The sequence below is a fragment of the Amblyomma mixtum genome, chromosome 1 (genome assembly GCF_055824585.1).
Source record: "Amblyomma mixtum isolate Tamu chromosome 1, ASM5582458v1, whole genome shotgun sequence".
Taxonomy (NCBI): domain Eukaryota; kingdom Metazoa; phylum Arthropoda; class Arachnida; order Ixodida; family Ixodidae; genus Amblyomma; species Amblyomma mixtum.
In genome coordinates, this window is record NC_143012.1 from 52,730,987 (window position 1) to 52,753,873 (window position 22,887).

The following is a 22,887-nucleotide window of genomic DNA, read 5'->3' on the forward strand; positions in this document are numbered from 1 at the left end:
AATTACTAATTAATGACTAATTACTGATTAAAGGCTAAATGCTGATGAACTGCTAACTAATGGCGCTTATACTTCACCTTAAGGAGTGGAACGCGACAGCTTGTTGTAGCGCTTCCAGGCAGTCTATGGAACGCCACCACCTGTTCGCCGCGATGCTTGCCCTTTGAAGGCGACGCTTTTTGAGGAAAGGAAATTTACTCTGTAATTCTCAGTCATCTCGGTGGACACCCGACCGCACCGTACAGGAATCGGGGAACGCCACCACCCGTTCAGCGCGATGCCTTGAACTTGGAACGCAACGCTTTTGAGGAAAGGAAATGGCGCAGTAATTCTCTGTCATCTCGGTGGACACCCGAACCGCACCGTAAAGGAAGGGAGGAACGCCACCACCCGTTCGGCGCGATGCCTTGCCCTTTGAACGCAACGCTTTTGAGGAAAGGAAATGGCGCAGTAATTCTCTGTCATCTCGGTGGACACCCGAACCGCACCGTACAGGAAGCGGGGAACGCCACCACCCGTTCGGCGCGATGCCTTGCCCTTTGAACGCAACGCTTTTGAGGAAAGGAAATGGCGCAGTAATTCTGTGTCATCTCGGTGGACACCCGAACCGCACCGTAAAGGAAGGGAGGAACGCCACCACCCGTTCGGCGCGATGCCTTGCCCTTTGAACACAACGCATTTTGAGGAAACGAAATGGCGCAGTAATTCTCTGTCATCTCGGTGGGCACCCAAACCGCACCATACAGGAAGGTAGGAACACCACCAACCACCCTTTCGGGGCGAAGCTGCCGGTGCTTGTACGCCGGTCCTGTACAAGGGCTTAGAGAGTCTCGTTAAATATCGTACGGTGCCCGGATGCTCTCGTTTCAGTACCCGGATGAGTGGAATTCAGTGCCTGGATGTTGGCTCTCGGTCTTGGCGGGACGTCACCACACTGCCGACAACGGGAGCTAAAAGCATTTCATGCTTAAAAAACTTTATTGCAAGAGGAATTCGGGGCACGCCCCTGGGTCACGCATGACCCCAGGGCACTGAAGTGTTTATATTCCTAACATCTATCCATCTATTTCTCCGTCCACAAAGATTGCTTCATAACAATCTAGAACTGCTAGTGTTAGTGGACAAAATAACATATTGTCTGTAAAGGTGGACACATGTGCCGCCAACCTTTTAGCCCGAGGTTTTTTGAACCAGGCTCAGGTCGTCTCGGATCGGGGATTCACGAAGGAGCGCATATACTCATTCAGTGAGCTGACCCAGGCATACAGAGCCTCACACCAGCTGTACCCCCCGCCCCACTCCTCCCTAGATAACAAACACGCAACACTCTGGCGCAGACTACAGACACACCAAAATACAACAGTCGACGGACTAGTACTTGCTAGCCAGGACATACTGCCTGCGGAAGAAGTGGCGATTGATCTAGTTGCAACACACACTAGCTCAAAATACATTCTCACAGAATCACAGAGAGCGTATCGCAATTACCTCAGGGGCAGGGTCGCATCGCTAGCAGCTAAAATCCTGCAAGATAGCTACATCCGTGGCTACCAACCCACAAACAAACACTTAATATGGGTACCAGTTCACCAGGGCATCCCAGGGAACGAGAGCGCACATGCCTCAGCCCGAGCATTTCTCCCCCGCGCACCCAGTGCGGATGCCGTGGAATCTCCTACCCCACTACTAACTTACAATGACATACATCACCACTTAAGATTATCCCGTCGGGTCTACCCTCCGCCGGCTAAGACACTAGATAAAGGGGAGGAACAAAACCTCCGAAAGCTACAGACCAACACTTACAATAACCCACGAAGACTACATGCCATAGACCCGGAGTCATTTGACTCACAATGAAAACTCTGCGGGGAGAAGGCGGACCTGTACCATATAGTAAGGGCCTGCCAACGAAATCAGGCGATCACTGTTAATAACCACCCAACGCAGGAGGGGTGGCAGCCAGCTCTTTTAAGCTCGGACGAAAAGAGTCAAAAGCAACTCATCGAAAGAGCGCGGACAGCAGCCTACGCCAATGGGGTTCCGTTCTGAGAGCTCCAACCACCGCTACAACCACCTAAACCATTTCATTAAAATATTTTCACCACTACAGACACACGCTCTCCCCTCACCTCTGAACCTAGCCCACCATCATTCCTCCTTCCCCACTCCGGCATGCGCCCTATGTCCAGAACCCTTCGCCTCTTCCCGCCTCCATTCTTTCCCACTGCCCGGCGGACCCTCCTCCGCGGGACCTAGAGAACCTCAAGACCTGGGAGACCCTGCTGCGCTCGGAGGACCTGGCCGTGCAGACCATCGCCACCGGCAGGGCTGCCAGTGTTATGGATCTGGAACATAAATACTTGAGTGCAGTGGGGTCGTGCGGGGACCCTGGGGGGTGGCCCGAATTCCTCTTCAAATAAGGTTTTTGTTTCTCTCTCTCTCTCTCGTCGACGAAACGGAAGATCTGCCTCAAATTGCTACACTGAAAGAGGCTGTTTAACGCTCTACCCTTTATAGCTAAGTAAAGCTCACTGAGTAGCTGTGCAATGGAAGAACCTATACATGTGCCATTCTTGAAGGAAAAGTGAACGTTTCTATTCTGCGAATGTGGCCCTCTTTAGAACATGACCTCTTTAGAAGGCGTGTAAAGCGCTGTGATACGATGGCCTTTGAAGAAGCCGCCGGTCATAACGAACATTCGCAAGAAATAAATGCCAGTTTCGTTGGACCCGGAATTTCTGGTTGTAAACTTCCACTCAACACGAACTTCGGATACAATGAGCAAAATATGCGCACCCGCCAGGTTCGTTGTAAGTGAGCCCGACAGTATATTGAATTCATTCCGCTGCTTAGCTTGAAGCGAGGGCGAGTTTTTGCTCTGTAGCTATTGGTTTAATGCCAAGAATAGCTTTCCGGATAACGAGCCTGGAACAAAGCGCGCATTCGTGTTAAAGGGGTCCCGAAGTACCTCTCAGTCTAACTGCACAGCCAGCTGAACTTGCTGAGTAGGTCTCCTGCCGCTGCATTTTCTCAAGTGAGGGCTTTTCTTCGTTGCCACAGCACAAATCGAATTTGGCCAGATATTTGGCGGCACGTTATACCTGCGTGTTGCCGTTAAAATAAATATTTACGTCAAGTCAGCTGTGCGATGGAAAATGTCTTTATCCTAAGGTCCGGGATTTTAATTTCGATACATAAACGCAAGGCGACGCTTTTGGACGGGCGGTGTGACCAGGCCGCTACCATTGGTTCAAAGCAAATTCTAACACCGTGGTTCGAGTATTGGCAAGGTTCGTGCTGACAACGCACATGTATCAGTGTATGCAGCTGCCCCATAAGAACTGATGCCGTAAATGGAATGTTACCTAGTTGGGCAATGTGGTGCGAGAAAGTGGACGCTCTACGGGTGAACGGGACTGGCCAACTGGACTGCCACCGCACTCACTTCGCTCCTAACTAGGGCAGCTTCCAACTCACGTGCATCGTCTGGTCGTCCTTGAAGTAGATGTACACATAATGGTACGTGTTGGCCGGGAATCCCGCGAAGTTCATGTCGTTGTATCCATAAAAGTCATCTGCTCCGTCATTATATGTGAGGGAATAAAGGCCCCACTTGGAATGCTTGGCCACGTAGCCGACCTCGTATTCTTTTTCTCCAACACACAGACAAAACCTGCGGGTGAAAAAGAGAGATTTAAATGATTACAGGTGAGGTGTGCCTGATAGTTAAACTGGCATGCTACCCCAGATGAGGGTTAAGGCAGAAGGCGAGGGCCACGGTTTTGATAAACGCCCTGTGATGGTCATGTGTGTTAGTGAGTGTGCGAGCCTTGTGCACGGACTGTGCAAAGGATACAGTGAGATGCGTCAGGGACGACAGCCCTCTTAATGTTGCCTGTAAATAAGGTCTCCAGCGAGAGCTCTACTCCTTAAGGTACAACTGCCGATCAGCTCAGTCATCAGCATCATTGTCTGGATTCGAAAAAAATGTCACTCCTTGACTAAATGGCCTGGGCAGTGTCCCTATTAAACATGTAGCATCGATTATAGCAATAGCACTCGCCGTTATAATCAATCAATTGATTGAAACTGGTATCTTTCCATCTGACCTTAACAAGCGCGTATAACCCCGGTCCACAAAGGTTTTTTTCCCGGTCCATATTTTCTAAGGTTTTTGAGAATATTCATTATGCTCAACTTACAAATTTTCTTAATAAATACCATGCTATTAGCGATTGATAGCATGGTTCCTAAAGGAAAAAAAATTCAAATGGCCTTACTACACATGAAAGATGAAAAGATTAAAACAAGGATAACAAACAATTCTCAGTAGGCTTATTCAATGACCTGCGGAAAGCATTTTACTGTGTAAACCATAATATATTAGTCGCAAAGTTCCAAGATTATACCATACGTAGCGTTGCCCTTGACCTTATCAAAAGTTATCTCTCAGACAGAAAACAGTGTGCAAAAGCTGACGACCTGAGGTCTTCGATTACAATGGTAAAACATGGCGTACCTCAGGAAACGATTCTGGGGCCATTTTTTTTGTTGTGCATCTTGTATATTAATCACATGTGCAATTTGCCTCTTTCAGCGAAACTGGTCATCTACGCTGATGACACAAATATGTTTTTCTCCGCACAAACCGTAACTCATTTGACCACTGTCATAAATAGTTCTTTGATAAAACTTGAAGAGTGGTTGCATAAACAGAGATTAACCTTGAACATTAAAAATACTAAAAATGTTATTTTTAAGCCCGTAGAAAAGCATGTGACCCTGAGCCAGTCCTAAATATTTAAGGTACAGTTTTGCAGCGCGTGACATCAGAAAATTTTTTAGGTCTATGGTTCGAAGAAACCATGTCGTGGAACACGCATGTTAGCAAGGTGGCGATAGAATTAAGTAAAACAGTTGGCTGTCTCTATAAGCTGAGTGAACTACTTCCAGTTAGGCTCATAAAAAGAATATATTTTGCTAATTTACTACTATCGTCTTTCATAGTGCATCTTAGTTTGGGGTGTTCCAACCATCCAAAATTACAATAAACTGGAACGACTACAAAAAAAAGCTGTTACGAATTCATGAGAACTTCTATAGAAACCCTAGCCAGCTATCTAGTGATCCCTTGTTTACTAAATATAATATGCTCAGGCTATGGGGGACGCCGTAATGAATTTCTACCACCTGGAGTTCTTTAACGTGCACTGACATTTCACAGTACACGGGTCTCTAGAATTTTGCCTTCATCGCAATTCGGCCACCGCGCCCAGGATCGAACCTGCGTCTTTCGGGTCAGCAGCCGAGCGCCGTAACCACTGAGCCAACGCGGCGCAGTACTAATGAAGTTAAATGCGAACCAACTAGGCCCATTTGCAGCGTACGGTCTAATATTTAATTGTGGCATACTGGTTACTGTGGCCGGCACGCCTCTCGGTAAATATACAACAGAAACTATTAAAAAGCAAACTGCTCAGTATTAATTAACCAGCGTACAAGTTAGTTCGACTTACCAACACCCTGGTGTGCTACACAGCTGATAATTATACGCCGAAAAACGCTGCCTTCCATCTGAAAAGGCTCTTTTCAAAAATTTCAGGGCGCCTTATATAAAACATCCGGTATAGCTAGCTCTGTAAGACAACTGCAGAAGCCCAAGCAGCACTGGTTATCGGCCCAGTTTTGCAAATGGATGCTCTCACTCTGGCCCTTGGTAGGAGCGACCCTTGCCAATGCGTTTACTGTATTGGGCCAATTACCTGTGCTGGTTGGGAAGGCTCATCAATGTGAAGATGCAGCGTTTAGCACTCACCTTTCATTTTTTACCCGGCAGTACACAAGGAAGGCGACGCAGAGTCCGGGAAAACATCGCCGTGTTGGGGGTACTCTCTGCACATCTGTGCCCACAAATGGCTTCTGCCAGGAGAGGTGAGCCGACGAGAAAAAAAGAATAACGCTGAATGAAGCGGCATTTAGCAGGTGACCAACGATTAGCGCGTGCATTGCCTTCGACTCAACGAACAGAAATCATTTTAAATTTATTCAATATTCTTTATTCGTACAATACCCGAAGCGCTACTAGCCATCATAGCGGAGGGCACAATCATGAAACAAATCCCCATTTTTGCGACAAATTTCATCTTTCGGTTGTACGTTCAAATCGTTTATGATACGCGGAAAAAATGGTTTTAAACAACTCAGCCTGGCATTGCTATGGACGAATCTTCATTTTATGGTCATTTCGAGTAGAAATATAATGCGGTTGCTGTAAGTAATTTTAAGCAGTAATTGCCCTTTTATTGTGAAAAAATGGCAGTGGCTTAGCACAGCTAGGCCAGGGTACACTCAGCGAAAGCAGTTCCGTCTAATGGCATTTCGGTAGTGACGGTGCACTTCGGCTGGCGAAGCGAGCGAAGGCGTGCGCAGCGACGAGGCAAGCTGTTTGACGTCATGCCAAACGGCGGCGGCGGATCCGCGGTGAGGCGCGCGGTGTGACGTCGTGCCAGATGGTGCGGCGAGCGCGCGGCCTCCACCAGCTGCCGCGGTTGATAGGCATTGTTTCAAGGTCGGTCTCTGTGCGTGCTCGGAGACCCGCCGCACCTAAATCGCAAGTTAGTTGCCAATGTAGCTTTCGCTACAAAATTCTGTAGAACATTTTCAGTGTCAGATTTTGTTGCGTGAACTACACTGGCCGCGGTTGAGCAATTTCGCGTGGCTCCTGGAGAGCCGTGCTGCGCATGCGCGAGGAGCAAGTGACGTCACTACGCACAGCTGGCGTGCCTCGCCGCGCACGCTCGCCTTCCTTTCCTTGTAGAACGTTGAGAACGCCAATGCCAATGAACGCAATGAACGCCGACGGCCTATGGCTTGAGCGCCGCGTTTCTGGCACGACCTAGTCAATGCCTGCAGCTCACATCCCTTTCTCTCATAACCTCACGTAGCTATAGGCACGATTGCGGCGTCCACTGACCCAGAGAGTCATTATGCGCAATTCTTTTCCTTAAAATGATCGGAGTGTGAAACGTTGTCAATGCCAATGAACACTACGAACGATAGCCTATGGCTTCAGCGCCGGGTTTACCTGCCACTACCGCGACTTAGCTTAAAGCACTGTTGAGGTGTCCACTGTTTATGTGTATGGTAACTGATTCTTGAGTGTTCACGAGCGCCACCGTCATCCATAGTGGCAATGAAGTAATTCCTGTGTTACCTCTGTTGCCGCGTAGGAGCATGATCAAATGATGTGGGCATTAAGACTGCATGGCATTAAGACTGCCAAATCCGAAGGCATGGTTGAACTATTAACCACAGAAGTGAAGAGAAAAGAGGTTCTACAGCCACTATAGCAAAGAAGCATACGGGATATTTTTTTTAATTTTAGGTGATAAATAATTACAAAAATAGTGTAATTAGCTGATCGCTTAAAGCTAATTTATAAGAAAGCAGACGAATAGATAACCACTTGCCGCCGGTGGGCGGCCGTTTTTCAGGTTACAGAATCTCTGACTTAAGCATTTGATCAGCGTATGTGTTGTGTTTGATAGGAGGAGATTTTCGACCATTGCGAGTTTGGAGACTCCTCTCCCAACTTAATATGTGGGATTTTTTGCGGCCTTGACTATAGAAATTGATCTGAAAACAAGCTTTTTGTGTGAGTTTAGCGGTAGCGGGTGTAGCCGGAACTGGAAGATAACCTGGGAATCCACCAACTCGATCAAATGAAGAGCTCTTGCAAAGAATATACTCTGAGCGGAACGTTGAAAAGTTTGTACACGTTGTGTCAAATTTTCATTGGAGTGACGTATTAGTTGAAACTGAATCCAATAATTCTTACAATGGGTTCATATCATCATTTATGTCCCTTTACGAGCAGTGTTTCCCCTCAAGATTGAAAAAAAGCGCAGGAAACTGCGGAAACCATGGATAACCATGGGACTGTACGAAAGGATGAGATCTCGTGACAACCTCTTTCAAAGATTTTTAAACACAAGAGATGCAAATGATCTCCGTGATTATAAAAAAGCACGCAATAAACTGAATAAGGACATGACAAAAGCTAAATCTGAATACTATGTAAACAAATTTCTTAGTACTGCCAGCAATTCCAGACTTATGTGGGAGACATTTAGAGAATTAGTAAATAATAAACCAAGCACCAAGAAGATTAGTTTTCATAAGCTTGGTGGCTCTGAAAAAGAGATCTCAAACTTGTTCAACAAACATTTTCTCACAGTAGGTTCCTCCTCTGATTTCCCTCTTGCCATACCCTGTGAACATTATATTGCTAATAACTGCTCCTTGACTCTTTTCTTGGCCCCAACAGACCAATATCAAGTGCAGGGAATAATTATGTCCATGAAAGATAATTCAGCTTCTGGCCCAGACGACATGAAGCCAAAACCATTAAAAGCAGTGAGTGGTATTGTAGCAGTCCCATTAGTTCAGATCTGTAACCTTATCATGACAACAGGCGAGTTTCCAAGCAAAATGAAGTTAGCAAGAGTCACAGCCATTCATAAAGCTTTTGATGATTTAAATAACTACTGGCCTATATCAATCCTTTGTGTCTTTTCTAAGGTAGCAGAACATAGCATTAACAATAGGATAACCAGTTTTCTAAGTACACACAACATAATAACGAAGGAGCAGTATGGGTTCTGCAGAAATAGGTCGGTGGAAACAGCCTTTCCTGGAATTAAAGAAGAAATTCTTGATAACATAGAAAAGAAACTGTTCACACTAGGTATCTTTTTAGACTTCCGAAAGGCGTTTGATTGCATAGAGCATGAGCTTCTTTTGCGTAAACTCCCATATTACGGCATCCGAGGTGTAGTACTTGCTCTAATAAATAGCTATTTAACTTCCGGATCACAATTCACAATAATAAATAAAGTCGAATCGGAGATGGAAACTATTCAATATGGAGTACCCCAGGGGTCTGTTATTGGACTTGTATTATTTCTACTATACATTATTGATATTGTTAATATTCAAGGACACAAAAAAATGGTTCTGTACGCAGATGATACAAACGTCTTTTTCTCAGGAAATAACATATATGAAATATGCGCGGAAGCTAATAGTTGGCTTAAAAATTTAAATACATGGTTAAACTCAAATAGGATGCAACTGAATACGACAAAAACAAAATAATTATTCTTCAGGTCGAAAGGACCAACAAATTTTCCACCCTTACCAATTGAATTTCAGGGAGTATCCATTCAACGCACATCAACGATCCGATTCCTAGGAATCGTGTTCCATGAAAACCTGTCATGGTCACCTCATGTCGACGCCTTAGAGCAGGTATAGCTATAGCAGTTGGCTTACTGAATAAAATAAGATCATTTCTCCCGTCTGGGGTCAAACGTAAAATATACTATAGACTTGTACACTCGCTTCTCATTTATTGTTCTCCGGTGTCGTCAACGACAACCGAGACAATTATGAAATACCTATTATCATTACAAAAACGACCTATGCGGGCAATTTGAAACGTGCCCTACACGGAAAGCACTGCCCCATGTTTTACCAGATATAGCATTCTTCAGGTAAAACAACTGTTTAAACAAAAACCATCTCTGGAAGCGCTACGCCAATGCCGTGCAGATATACCGAAATTTCAAGAAAACTATCAAGCTAAGCAGTCCCCGTATGAACTAAGAGCGAAATAGTTAGGGCTAGATCACGTACAAACTATGGCTCACAGAGGTTATCGACGCAAATAGCACAACTCTTCAACAAATACCCTGACATATTAAACTTAATAAGTTCTGTTGTGTCTCCTGTTCAATTGAAAAAGCAAGTTAAAGCAATATTTTTATCTGAGCAGGAGGTGCATGGGTTAAACTCCTGAGCCAACTCTTGGTGCTATTATTCTGTATTATGTTGTACTACTATCGTCCACTACAGGTCATATTCCATTACTTGCATACACTGGATTGCATTTCACATTATCAATTTTTGTTTGGTGAAACATTTTTGTTTGCTGATAAACTTGATGCAGTATGTAAGAAATTGTTTTTGTAGTATTAGAGTTCAAATAAGTTATTTTAATTTTCTTTCTACAGAGAGATTAGTGTGCAACCTAAGACGGTGTGCATCTTTCTGTATTCTGTATTGATGTGTTGTACTTCGGTCTGCTTATGATGTATAATAATATGTACACTTGTGCTGCCTGTGCTGTCAGGGGGGTATAGCCTAGTCAGGCCCCATCCGGGCCTTTTGCTATTGCCTCCTGAGCCAATTTGTAGCAAATTGTCTCAAATAAAGAAAGAAAGAAAGAAAGAAAGGAAGAAGGAAAGAAAGGAAGAAAGAAAGAAGGAAAGGAAGAAAGAGAAAGAAAGGAAGAAAGAAAGAAAGAAAGAAAGAAGGAAAGAAAGAAAGAAAGAAAGAAAGAAAGAAAGAAAGAAAGAAAGAAAGAAAGAAAGAAAGAAAGAAAGAAAGAAAGAAAGAAAGAAAGAAAGAAAGAAAGAAAGGAAGAAAGAACCGAAAATCGGAACTAAAGCCATATTTCATCCATGAACCTCTTCCAAACCGGCCCCATATTTTCTGTGAATTTTTTTTCTATCTCTCGGCCCCGAATTTTCTCTTTGCAGACCATTAACATTACTTAAGTTTTCTCACGTTAATTTTTAGTTTCAACGTTCAAATTCTAATGCCAGGTTTCTCGACCATAAGCTGCAAGGCTTTCCCTAAGTTTCTCAACAGGCATAAGGTTTGGTTTAGTTTGGTTTGAGGGTTTAACGTCCCAAAGCGACTTAGGCTATGAGGGACGCCGTGGTGAAGGGCGTCTGAAACTTTAACCACCTGGGGTTCTTTAACGTGCACTGACATCGCACAGTACACGGGCCTCTAGAATATCGCCTTCATCGAAATTCAGCCGCCGCGGCCGGGGTCGAACCCGCGTCTTTCGGGTCAGCAGCCGAGCGCCGTAACCACTGAGCCACCACGGAGGGGCTTAACAGGCATAAGAAAAAAGGGAGTTTACTAAGTTAATTTCCAGTACCTTTGTTCATAATTTTTTTTAATCCAGCTCGGTAAGCACCTGCTGTAAGGTTGTGGTGAAAAGCGCTGGCAGGCTGTCACCTTGCCTGACGTGCTCTATGAAGACCGTTTAATCACTTTTACTGTTGAAGGTTCAGGTCTTTTATGTGTACGTCAATCTTGATTTACCAGGTGCTTCACGGAAGACAAGATATTCCAAAAATAGGTTTTCTGGAGTGAAATTTGGCTTTTGGCGCCATAGTGCTACGACTGTTAGCGGACACCAGAAAACCTGTGGATCGTTTTAAGTGGCAAGCTGGGTAACTAATTTTTAATGACTAACTTCTTAACTATTAGAGTTAGGCGCTTAGTTTTAATTAGCGCTTTGCAGCCGGTCGCCAGTAATAGCCGCAGTATTTCTTAGAATTTCGAAAATGCGATGATCCTCGGCGCTGTTCCTCACCAAATCTTGGCTACATCGTGCCAAAATACTTGCGCCTTCTAAAGTCACACAGGTCCCGACCGCGGTGATCGAATTTCGAAGCGGACGAAATTCTAGAGGCCCATGTGTTTTGTGATGACAGTGCACGTTGAAGATCCCCAGGTGGGCAAAATTTCTGGAGCCCTTCACTACGGCGTCCCCATAGCCTAAGTCGCTTTGGGACGTTCAACTCCCATAAACCGTAAACAATAAAAGCATGCAGGGATAGCAACCTTTCCAGTGCATGTACCTAGTAAAAAAAACTGCAATATATATTTATATACTGAAAAATATACTTCCTTGGACATATATTTACGCAAGAAATTTAATGAATCCTATATTTTAAAACCTTGAGGAATTTCCATATAACGAGCCAGTTGTTTTACTCAGAGCTTTTGGATATTATTCCACGTAATTTTAAAACACTAGAAAAAACAAAATGTCACGCATTACAATAGTCGGGAATAACTGAAGAATGGAGTGAAGCTCCGCGTACTTTCAGGGCCGTCGAAACGGATTTCTCTGTCCCAAACTGAAGACCTTCGTAAAAGACTTTGTTTTTACCAAACAAGATTTGGGCACGAGTTGTTGTGCTGCGTTGTCGTTTTGTTCTATGCAAGCCACAGGAATGCAAATTCACATTTGAAAATCTCATTTTATCTTCTGCCGCAACTCGTCAGCTAAGAAATACAGGAAGTTATGGACCACGGCCAATGTTACAAAGTGCAGGTTTCTTAACTTATATTATAATGTATTTGTGCATGGAAAATAGCCAGGAGAAGCCGTCAAGATCTGCTCGAACTGAATGACAAACGTTAAGAGCAATGAACACGTTTGTCCCGTGTTCTTAAAGGTGCACAGAAGAGGAATTTGAACTCGTCTTTTTGCCGCAGGAATTCGATCTACGCCTACCGCGCATTCTTAGAAACTTCGAGTTTTTGCCCTGTTAGGCTGATTTCCCTAATTTAAATCGGATTATCGTCGGCTCCCATCTGTGTTTTAATTCCCCGAAGACAATGGGAGGAGTCGATCAACGCATGGAGTGCCGTTCAGACATTCACATGGCGGCTTTGCTACCGCTTTTATTTTGTTTTTGTTTTTTTGTTTCCGTGCAAATATAGATCTAGTCAGAGACTACACAGCTGCAAATTAGGCTCACGGAAATATAAATACGCGTGGACTCTTTGCTTTCGCCGATCACTACACATCGCTCCGCCGATGGCAGGGCGGCAAGCCGCCAAGGGACTGGTTGAAAAGTTGGTTTATTCCTCCCACGTCTGCGAGGAATAAAAAAAAAAGCGGGAACTGGGACCTTTAATCGGGTTTACGCTTGGGAAATCGGCCGTACAGTGCTGATTAGAAGTTTCTGAGAACGCTCGCAACGTGTAGATCGAGTTCCGGCGGTAAAAATACGAGTTCAGATTCATCTTCAGTGCACCTTTAAGACCGGACGTCCATGCCTCGCCAATCTTCACGGTTATTCAAAGATTCCTTCAGCCACCCTCAACAATATATTTTTTCTAAATTACGGTGTAGGTTGAAACATATGGTTGAATACTGCCAGTGAATACTTGTACCAGAAATAAACCGACAGCCATCGTCCGCAGAAGTGAAGAAAACGTTCAGTAGTAATGAAATCCGGCTCCCTGTTTCGACGTCATCAAGACGCCTCACATTGTGGTGTGCAGTAGAGACAGCGGTGTTGGGGAACCTTGGCCCTCACTGTGGCCCCGTGTTCGGGCTGCCTGTAATGACCAGTGTAACACACACCTTCACGTCTCGGCCAACTTACGTTGAAAATAAGGTGAAACCCTTCTGCGTTCATGAGCTGAGAGCGGCGTTCGAGTGTTCTCAGGTCCATCTTAGCTGGAAGGCGCTCGCTGAAGTATTGTGACATATCTCCTCCTGTCGATAAAGCGGCTGGCCCTTGGTCTGTCTAGGTATGGAGAGAAAATAGCAAGGCGTAAACAATGCGTTTGTCATCTCGTGCGTAAGAACACATTAAGAACATATTTGTAAGCCAAGTGATTGCTGTATTCCTGTACGAATTTTTCAAAAATTATATTGGGTTATACCATTTCCCCTTTATATTTCTGTTTGCTCATGCATTACAACATTTACATCAATGCAATTCTGCCAATTCTTTCGTCATTGTATTAGGTATTTTTTATACGAGCCTCTCTGGCAGCTTTACTTTGGTACATTCTTCTGCACCATTTTACAAAGGAATAATCTTCTTGGAGCACATTTCGCATCAAAAATTTTCTTAAGTGAAATCTCTTCGTCACTGTCAGAGTACTGCAGCAGATGCTTCATATAGGTTTGGCGCCTTAAGAAGCTTTAATACTTAAGAAGCTGAAGCCTACCTGTCTTAATACGTCCAACATTGTTAAGTAAAAATTTTGAATATTGATGGTAATGTCTTTTGAAAATATTGAAGTAATGGTCGAGTTCTCCAAATTGTAGCAAAATCTTTCTACAGCAAAAACGCCAATAGCAAAATAATTCAAGCCTGCCGACGCTACATAGCAAATACATTTTTACGTGGCGTCCAGCCGAACAATGAGACGAGATTAGTGATGGCTTTGAGATCATTTAATGGCGGCTAGCCTAGCGCGAGCGCTCCGACCCGCGCCGCTGCCAGCTTCGTTTTCTTCGTCACATTACCCAGAGCCTTTTGAGATAAACCTTGACGAGTGTTTTTTTTTTCCTTTCTACATCTGCACCAAATCATGGCCAATTTCCCATCCCCACCCCTTCCCCGTAAGTATATGTCATCATTTTTGAGGCAAAAACAACTACCCGGGGCCTCCGAGCGATAGCCCCGATATTAAATAGAACACAGCGATGATAGAACGCTTGAAACGATGATAGGCTTCTGGCAGAACACATATGGCAAGGTGAGGAAGTTCTGGCCGCCAGGATGAGAGATATCAGCAAAGCGGAAAGTTGGGCAAGTTGGATAACGTTCATGATGTAAAAATGTTTAACGTTAATGTTAAATGTTAACTTGGCAGACTGTGAAATCGATTTTTTAGCCTCAGCGTTGCATTGAATTCCTTTTTTGATAATGGTTTTTTAACTGATCTTCCACAGCGATGAGTGGCGCCTGATGCTTCAATTTCAATTTTTTCCTCTGACTTGGTCTTTCCAGGAGGGACTGTTTGTGGTTGTTTTTGTTTTTTGTTTTGTTTTTAAAGTGACTACCTTATATTGCGCGCGTCAGCAATAAACCTCAGTTGCGAGTTAGCGCTTGTCTGCGTCGTTTACTTTCCGTCCCGTGTGTTCCCTGTGCGCTATTTTTTACATCATGAGAGATATCAGCAAATGAGTCTCGGTCCATAAAGCCTTAGGCCGCAGGTTGTCAGAAGCCGACAGCCATGGCTCTAAGACGCGCCGAACGGCCGCGGTAGGAAGACTGTGTATTCACTTGTCAGTTGCGTCTCGGGCCCAGACAGGACGGTTGTCGGGTCGGTCCTGGCGTCGGTTTCACTTCGTCGTGTCGGGTGATGAGGTGGGGGGACGGGGCGGGGGAAGCAACGGCGAGGTCAGTTCGGTTCTGATAGGGTCTGACAGGCTAGAGCACTGCCAAGTGACGCAGGTGAAGAACTCACGGCCACGGCTGACACAGGACGTCGAAGCTCCAGGACCAGGATGCCGATGATTCCCCAGCACCTCACAGCCAATGCTACGTGGCAGCCAGCCGAAGAACGAGGCAAGATTACTGATGGCAATGGGATGCTTTAATGACCGCTGTCCACGCGCGAGCGCTCCGGGCCACGCCGCGGCCAGCTTCGTCTTCTTCGTCACAATATTTATTATTATAGTGAAATATTACACTGCATAATAAAACTGTGTTCATGAACGGCGGCCGTGTCTTCGCCGTCGGGTGGCGCAAGTTCAGCGGCCATAACGCGACACGAGGGGCGTTGAAAATGTAGTACATTTACGGGGGAGCAGTTGTCCTGGTAGAAGATTTTTAATTATTAGAAAGGCGCGCCATCAAAATTTAAAATTGAAGGAAAAAATTCGCTGTGGCTTAGCTTGGTTAAGTCCGGTAATTGCGAAAGCAATGTCCGTACCTACGCCATGGTACAGCTGGTAGTATAGCTGGTGGTGGTGCTTGTGGTTAGACTTGTGGTGACGCATCGGTTATACTGTCCAATCCAATCCAATCCAAACCAATCCAATCCAGTCCAATCCAATCCATTCCATTCCAATGCATTCCCATCCAATCCAATTCCATCCACTCCAATCCACTCCAATCCAATTCACTCCTGTCTAATCCAATCCAATCCAATGTAATGTACTCTAATCTAATGTAATCTAATCTATTCTAATCCAGTCGAATCCAATCCAGTCCAGTCCAGTCCAATCCAGTCCAACCCAATCTAATCTAATCCAATCCAATCTAATGCAATCGAGGTCAAATCAAGGTCAGTGGTGGTCACCGCCGCGGCACGGCTAAGGCGTGAAAGTGCAAGTAGTATTGCTTTCGCAATAAAAATGAAGGGTACACTCAGGCTCTGTCCTAATGGTATAACGTGATAGTTTTCTTGAGTTAACGCCCATATATGCAGGCGATTTTCGACTTTACGTTCATAGATCTCTGGGAATCCTCATGCCACTTATGGCGCAGTGGTGCAGCGGTCAAGCAGCGGGCCTGCGAGGAAAGGTGCTGCTATCGGTGGGGCTTGTGCTACCCGGGTTGTTCCTCCTGGGACTTTCCGCGAGCAGTCATTAAGTTAACTGCCAGCTGCCACGGTGGTTAGTTAGCTTACAATCTGATAGACAGGTTTTGAGGACGCCACAATGTCATGTGACTTAGGTTGCTCAACCAGGTGCCTTCTTCGGGAATTCTTTGCTCACAACGACGACGCCGACCGCCGATTTTTTGCCCAGCGGGAGCCTTAACGCTGTTGCATTTAAAAGCTGACATGGTGGTCGTCACTGTATGAAGCGAAATTCAAGCGACCACTGCTCCCAATGGTGAATAAAGAATCGTTTATTCATTACTATTTTTCTTGTGAAGTAAGCTTTCCGTGACGCTTGACTGATGTAACAGGAGGCTTCACTCTGTCAGTCATCCGTCATCACCCGTCAGGGTGATGACTCACAGTGGTTCAAACGGGAAGTCACTCTATGCGGGCCAGTCATTTTTGCGGCTTGCAGTGGCATCATGCGTGACACTGAATTCTGCCCAATCAATGTGATGACACCACAGCAGTGGAAAGTGTGCCTTTAACAGATGGCGTTGTAAAATCGATGGTGTGAAATGCGAAAAAATTGGCTGAAGGCTTAGCTTGGTTAAGCATGGCTGATTGCGAAAGCAATAACACCTGGCTGCGCTTGGTTGTGCTGGTAGTTTCGTTTCTCGAATTCACGCGTAGCAGACTCGAACTCGCCAACTCTTATCTCTTGTTCTTCACGTCGCTGAGCCACGATGTCGTCGTCTCGAATCACCACAATGCTCTGCTCTTTCTTCTTGGCTGTATACTGCACTCTTCTTTTAGCAAGCCGCTCTTCTTTGTGTTCCGGCGTTTCTCCCGCACGGCGTTTTCTTCTCTTCTGATTAAGTCGCTCCGCATTGCTCATAGATTCTTCTTCGGCATTAAGTAAAATCAATTAAAGTAATTTATTTATTCAATTGTTGTAATTTAATTACTTAATTAAAATAAATTAAATTAAATGCATTATTTATTAAAAGAGGAGAGCTGGGCGTCCAACTCGTCTCATCGATGGAGGCTCATTACATTATAATTGAATTAAATCAAGCAATTAATTAAATAAATAAAATAATTTGCCTCCATCGATAAGACGAGTGGGGCCCCCAGCTCTCCTCTTGTCGTGACGTCACGCAGTCACGTGGCAGCGCACCGCAGCAGCGGCGGAGCGAAGGATGAGCCTCCATCGATGAGGCGAGTTGGGCCCCCAGCTCTCCTCTTTTCGTGACGTCACGCGGTCACGTGGTTGCGCGCCGCAGCTGCGCCGGAGCGAAGGATGAACCTCCATCGATGGCAGAAAAGTGAAAGCAGTATTACTTTCGCAATAAAAAGAATAGATAGGAAACGAAGGCCACAGTTCCTGCCCAAAGGAGTGCCTCGGCCACGTTTCGATGGAGGTGCAACGCAAGCGGCTCCCATGTCAGTGTACGTTAAAGATCCCCAGGTGGTCGAAATTATTCCAGAGAGGCGACGGCGAGGCAGCGCCTCGACGTCCCCACGTGGGAGACCTAAGGCCCCGTCGGCGAAAGCTCTGCAGGACTATGAATAAAGTTGTTACCAATCAACGTCCATTACGGCACCTATTTCTCTCTTCTTTCAATCCTACCTTCCCTCCATTCCCTAACGGCGCCCTTCAGGTGTCCGCCAAGGTATACATGCACAAATTCTTTATTTCTCCAAAAGAGAAATAAAGAATATGTGAGGCAGATACTGCGCCACTTCCTTTCCTCAAAAACAAATCATGGTTGCGGAGGCTCCATTAGCTGCTGCTACTAAACCTGGTCTCATAGGTCCCGGCTTCTTTGGAAGTTGTGCGACAGCAACAGCCCACTGCGGACGTGGCGCGGTGTCACTGCTACAGAGAAGAGCCAGAATCTTCTCTGGAATTTCTGCGCATGCATGCTGGAGCACCGCGGTTTAAGCGCTTGTCTGCATTTACCGCTGGCTGCCTGCGCTTTCTTAATATTCACAGTGAGGCTGCGCCGCTTTTGCAAGAAAATGTATTTTTTGTAGCGAGAGCTATACTATGCTCCTCAGTCGAGCATTTCACCAAGAGCCTGGAAGGCTGATAGTGCGCATGCGTGAAACCCGAGGAGCAGCAGGTGCGCGGTGAGTGACGCCAGCGTTCGCCGCCTCCGCCGCCCGAGGAGCCGCGCTGGTCCGACTACGCCCGCCGGCGCCACGCGTGAATTCGCATGCGCGGCCACCGGAGAGGAGCAGCAGGTGCGCGCCGCGTGACGTCAGACGCTCATCCGCGGCCGCGTGTTGATAAACTGCGTTTGTGCGTCTGTGTGCATAAAAATTTGCACTGCCTTATCTAAGCTATGCCCGGATATACGTAGCAAGAGCTAGAGTTCCCCGCTGTTTACGCACGTTTCGAGCTTGTGACTATAATGTTAAGAATTGAAGAAGTATCCGAAGAATTGATCTTCTCCTGACAATACAACCGCATTGCAGCGGCTGGAGTCGCCGGTTCTTCACCAATACGAAGCGATTGTGATACACCGAGTCGTTTCACCTCAGCTTTCATACACACAGCCGCATATACGCAGTTTATCCACACGACCGCACAAGAGGCCGCGGCGGCGGCAGAGCTCAGACGTCATGCGGCGAGCACCTGCTGCTCTTGCTCCGGTTTCGCGCATGCGCACTATCGGCGTTCCAGGCTCTTGGCGAATTTCTCGACTGGGATTGAAGCTCTCGCTAAAAAAGCTGAGGTGATACGATTAGGTGTATCACAATCGCTTCGTATGGGTGGCGAAAAGGAGACTCCAGCCGCCGCTATGCGGCGGTATCGTCAGGAGAAGATGAATTCTCCGGATACTTCTTCAATTCTTAACGCTATAGTCACTACAACAAGCTCGGCAACATGCGTAACCAGGAGGGAACTGTAGCTCTCGGTACGTACATCCTGCCATAGCTGAGCTGATCCACTGCAAGATGTTTTTTTTATCATATCTGACGCAGATCAACCGATTCTATTATAATTCTAAAAACTGGTGAGTATATTTCTTACGGTTGGTTGCACACCTTTCAATAGCTAAGGAATGCAACAGTAATGGATCATAAGTTAAATATTCAATATGAGTTGACTAGCCTGGTATTCAGCACGCTGTAGCTACAATTTGATGTACTTCACGGGTGGCAATTCTATGCCGAAAAACGCTTTTCTACTCAGAATGACTCATTGTAATTATTTTGTAAAGCCCTACGTGAAGCACCCTGTATAGCGGGTGCAACAATTCCAGTGGGATGGCTTTCGGACCTTTTTGGACGGCTCGCGAGTAATTAGAAACACAAACCGCATATCTGTGGAAGCCTCTTAGGGCGCGCTGCTTGACCCCGTTTTGCAATGCAGTAATATTCGGCGCCCAGTACTTACGTGTGCTCTCCGACCCGAAGCGGGAGTTGAGAAGACAGCGCTGCGTCCTCTCTCGTCGAAGCTCAGGAACGGTGTGCGCAGATGGAGGGCGACAATTGCATGAATAGCGCGCGGCTGATTAAGTAGAGCCGTCAAGCCTGCAACTGCGCCTCCAGAAGTCTGGCGCCACCGCGGGAAGGCATGCGAGGCAATGGGCTGTGTGCAGCCAAAATACTAGAAGCAAAGCTCCCTGCCTGCTATCATTGAAAGCGAGTGATGTAGGAGTCCTGTCACTGCCATATTTCTTACAACCCTTCTGCTGCTTCACCCCCGTTTCTAGAATATTCTTGACTTAGCAGAAAAATGAAACGCTCGTGTTCCTGAAAACGGGAAAAGTGCAGAAGTGTAGTTAACAGGGATGTGCGAATAACACTTTCACAAAACCGATTAAAAAATGAAAAAAATGAAGGGCACACTTAAGCTCCTACCTAAGAGTATGACGCGATACCAATATGGGTTAATTCCCATATGTGCAAAATTTCGTACTCTGCATTCATACAGATCCCTAGGAGTCCTCATACCCCTCCCGATGCAGTGGTGCAGCGGTTAAGCGATGCGCCACTGACCAGTGATTGCTTGCAAGCTCTCAGTGCTGGGCCTTGTGCGGTCCAGGTGACTGGTCCCGGGCGATCAGTCATTAACTTAAGTACCACATGCCACGGTGGGCAGTTTGCTGGTTATCTGGTTGGCAGGCTGTGTGTGTTGGACACACGGCGATATCCGGCATTACCCAGATTGAAGCTATCGCTTCAATAGTAAACTTCGATGCAGCGTCGAATACGAGTAGAGAAGCTAAACACCCCATCGAACACGAACTGATCAATCATATGACTACTCACTACATCTGCAGAGATTCATGGAAATCTAATCGTCATGTGAAATAGGCAAGCTGAAGCGGCGGCGTAAAAAGTGATGGATTCAAAGCTTTAGCTGTGTAAACACGCAACACTGATACCCACACTTGACAGGAAGTCAGTTTATTAACAGCGTGAATATCCCATCCTGTGTACCGAAAGATTATTCCTGACTAGTGGCGACGACTGCGAGCTAATTATAGTTGGATAAAAAAATCAAGAAGAAAATCGCTTTTCGCGGTAAAGGACCCTCCTCCAGCGAATCGCATCGCCCTATTCTCATGGCGTCACTATGGTAGGAATGGAACGAGAAATCACAGACAATACTGTCCCGGACAATGCAGGGTAGGGTGGACAATCCCTACATTGTCACGCTAGCAGGATCATGAGAATGGGTCGATGTCATTGGTTTGAAGGGGCTCCTTTGACAGCGAAAAGCCACTTTTCTTTTTGCTTATACCCGATTACAGCGCCGCACCTCAGTTGATGAGAGGGACAAGAGTGATAAGTCACGGCTTCCAATATAAGGCAGGAAGGCAATATTTTAGTAACTTAGGAAACCCTGATCGTGGCCCTGTCTTGAAATTTTATGATTGTACATCGACGCCACCTCACGAATGGACCACGTGGTGGTTCTGAACGCGCTGAAAAATCGCGGCACATTGCGTGTCCGGCGTCGGAGTGGGTACTCTATTTGGAACCACTGCCGAAAGGAACTTTTACGTGCGCGATGCGAACTTGGTGTCGATTATTTAAAACCTGGACATCGCATTCGATTCGCTTCAAACATTTTTTATTGTGCACTTCGTTCTCTCAGGACATCCAATAGGAGAATATTCGACGCGACATACAAAAATTTCATACAGTTGCAACTACTTTGCAGAATTACGTCGAAGAAATGCGAAAATGAAAACTGACCTTGAGGAACGGAAAGAGCTGAGTAACTGTCTCATTTCTCGGTAAGAGCTCTACCGCGCCCCGTAAGGAAAGGGAAGAAGAGAAAAGCTGAAAGAAAAACGAATAATTGGGCAGAAATAAAGCGAACTTCCAGTCGTCTTAATTTACAGGTTTTCAAAATAAAACTAAAATTGTGGCCTCTTTCGTCGTCGAGGTTTGGCGTAATTATGAAATGCGTAGCAGACTCCAGGTCGGCTCTTAGCGAAACGGGAAAATGGCGCCAGGAGAACCGGAGAACACGAGGCTTGCCTAGCGGACGTGCGAGCCGCCTTCGGTTCTTCAAGTTGGCAGAGCTCGTGGTCTCCCTAAATGCTTCCTGGGCTTGAAGAGCCACACTAGGAGGTTCCCACAAGCCCAAAAATATCTCAAAATCTTGCTCGGCACAAATCCAGAAACATCGCAGGATCTTGCTTGCGTTCATCGACCTGAATATTTCTTTTACATACCAACAGAAGCTTTCTTGTGCAGCCCTTGGCATTTGGACTCACTGCTGCATTTACTACACTCATGGATAATAAACTACTTCTTAGCTGTCTCTAGGCATATCTTTTATCAGTGTTAAATACTAAAACAAATCTTTTTTAGCGTGCCAGCGTCAGAGATCAGCGACAGACGTCTCCTTACTTGTGCATAGCGAACAGTTTTGGGCAAAAGCATTTTTCAGCGGGAAATCATTTATGAATGCAGTTTTTCATTGAATCTGAGATTTCTTCATAAAAATCATTATATCGGCAATCAACCGACGACAGTATTGAATGTTTTTTTTTTTCTGTTAACGTTTTACTAACGTAAAAAGCGTTCTCATTGAATTTCTATGATTCTATGAAATGTCAGTGCCCCGCTTGCTGTGTGCATCCTATGGCCGCTTTAAGACGTCATATATTTTTTCCTGCAATCGCTGGGACTTTCTGTACGATCTGCGAATACTCACACTATCATAGTAACACACGCCGCCCGCTTTTCTCGTAATGCGTCTAATAAGGCTTTCGCCTTAAAATGCCCAGGAGTACGATGCCTCCTTATTCTCTTGAGACAATCTAGATGCCTCTTCTTCCCCACGAACATGCATAAACTAGAGGGTCAATTTATCCGAACTATTCAGAAAGTTTCTTTGCAATGGGTTCAAGAAGATAATAGTTGTTGTTGTTGCGACTGAGAGAAGGATGAAAAGAAAAGTGCATGGGCCTGCGGACTGGCTCGTGCCGAGCCACCACCACTGCCACGTGCAGATAGAGCAGAGTTAAAAGATAAGAAGAAAGAGTGAAAGAAGAGACGCGCGAGACGAAAGAAGAGACGCGTGAGAGACGAAAGAAGAGACGAGTGAAAGAAGAGACGCAACAAGCGCGTCAGCAGAAGCGAAGACGCCGGCTGAAACAACACAAACCCCTTCCGAATATTATATCGTCTAGCGTCTAGCGAGCACACAACTGGCGGCGGCCTACTAAGTGATCATCTTCG

At 45.8% G+C, this 22,887-nt stretch overlaps 1 protein-coding gene across 1 annotated transcript in view; it reads right to left on the minus strand.

The window, feature by feature from the left end:
* LOC149366318 (uncharacterized) overlaps positions 1 to 13,370 on the minus strand; it is a 43,668-nt gene extending 30,298 nt beyond the window's left edge. Inside the window, exons 1-3 of the mRNA XM_089570230.1 lie at positions 13,266 to 13,370; positions 5,819 to 5,922; positions 3,481 to 3,676 (exon numbers count right to left, since the gene is read on the minus strand). Of these exons, the coding sequence (XP_089426356.1) occupies positions 3,481 to 3,676; positions 5,819 to 5,922; positions 13,266 to 13,370 (405 nt within the window). The remainder of the gene's footprint in view (positions 1 to 3,480; positions 3,677 to 5,818; positions 5,923 to 13,265) is intronic.
* Positions 13,371 to 22,887: the final 9,517 nt, after the last annotated feature.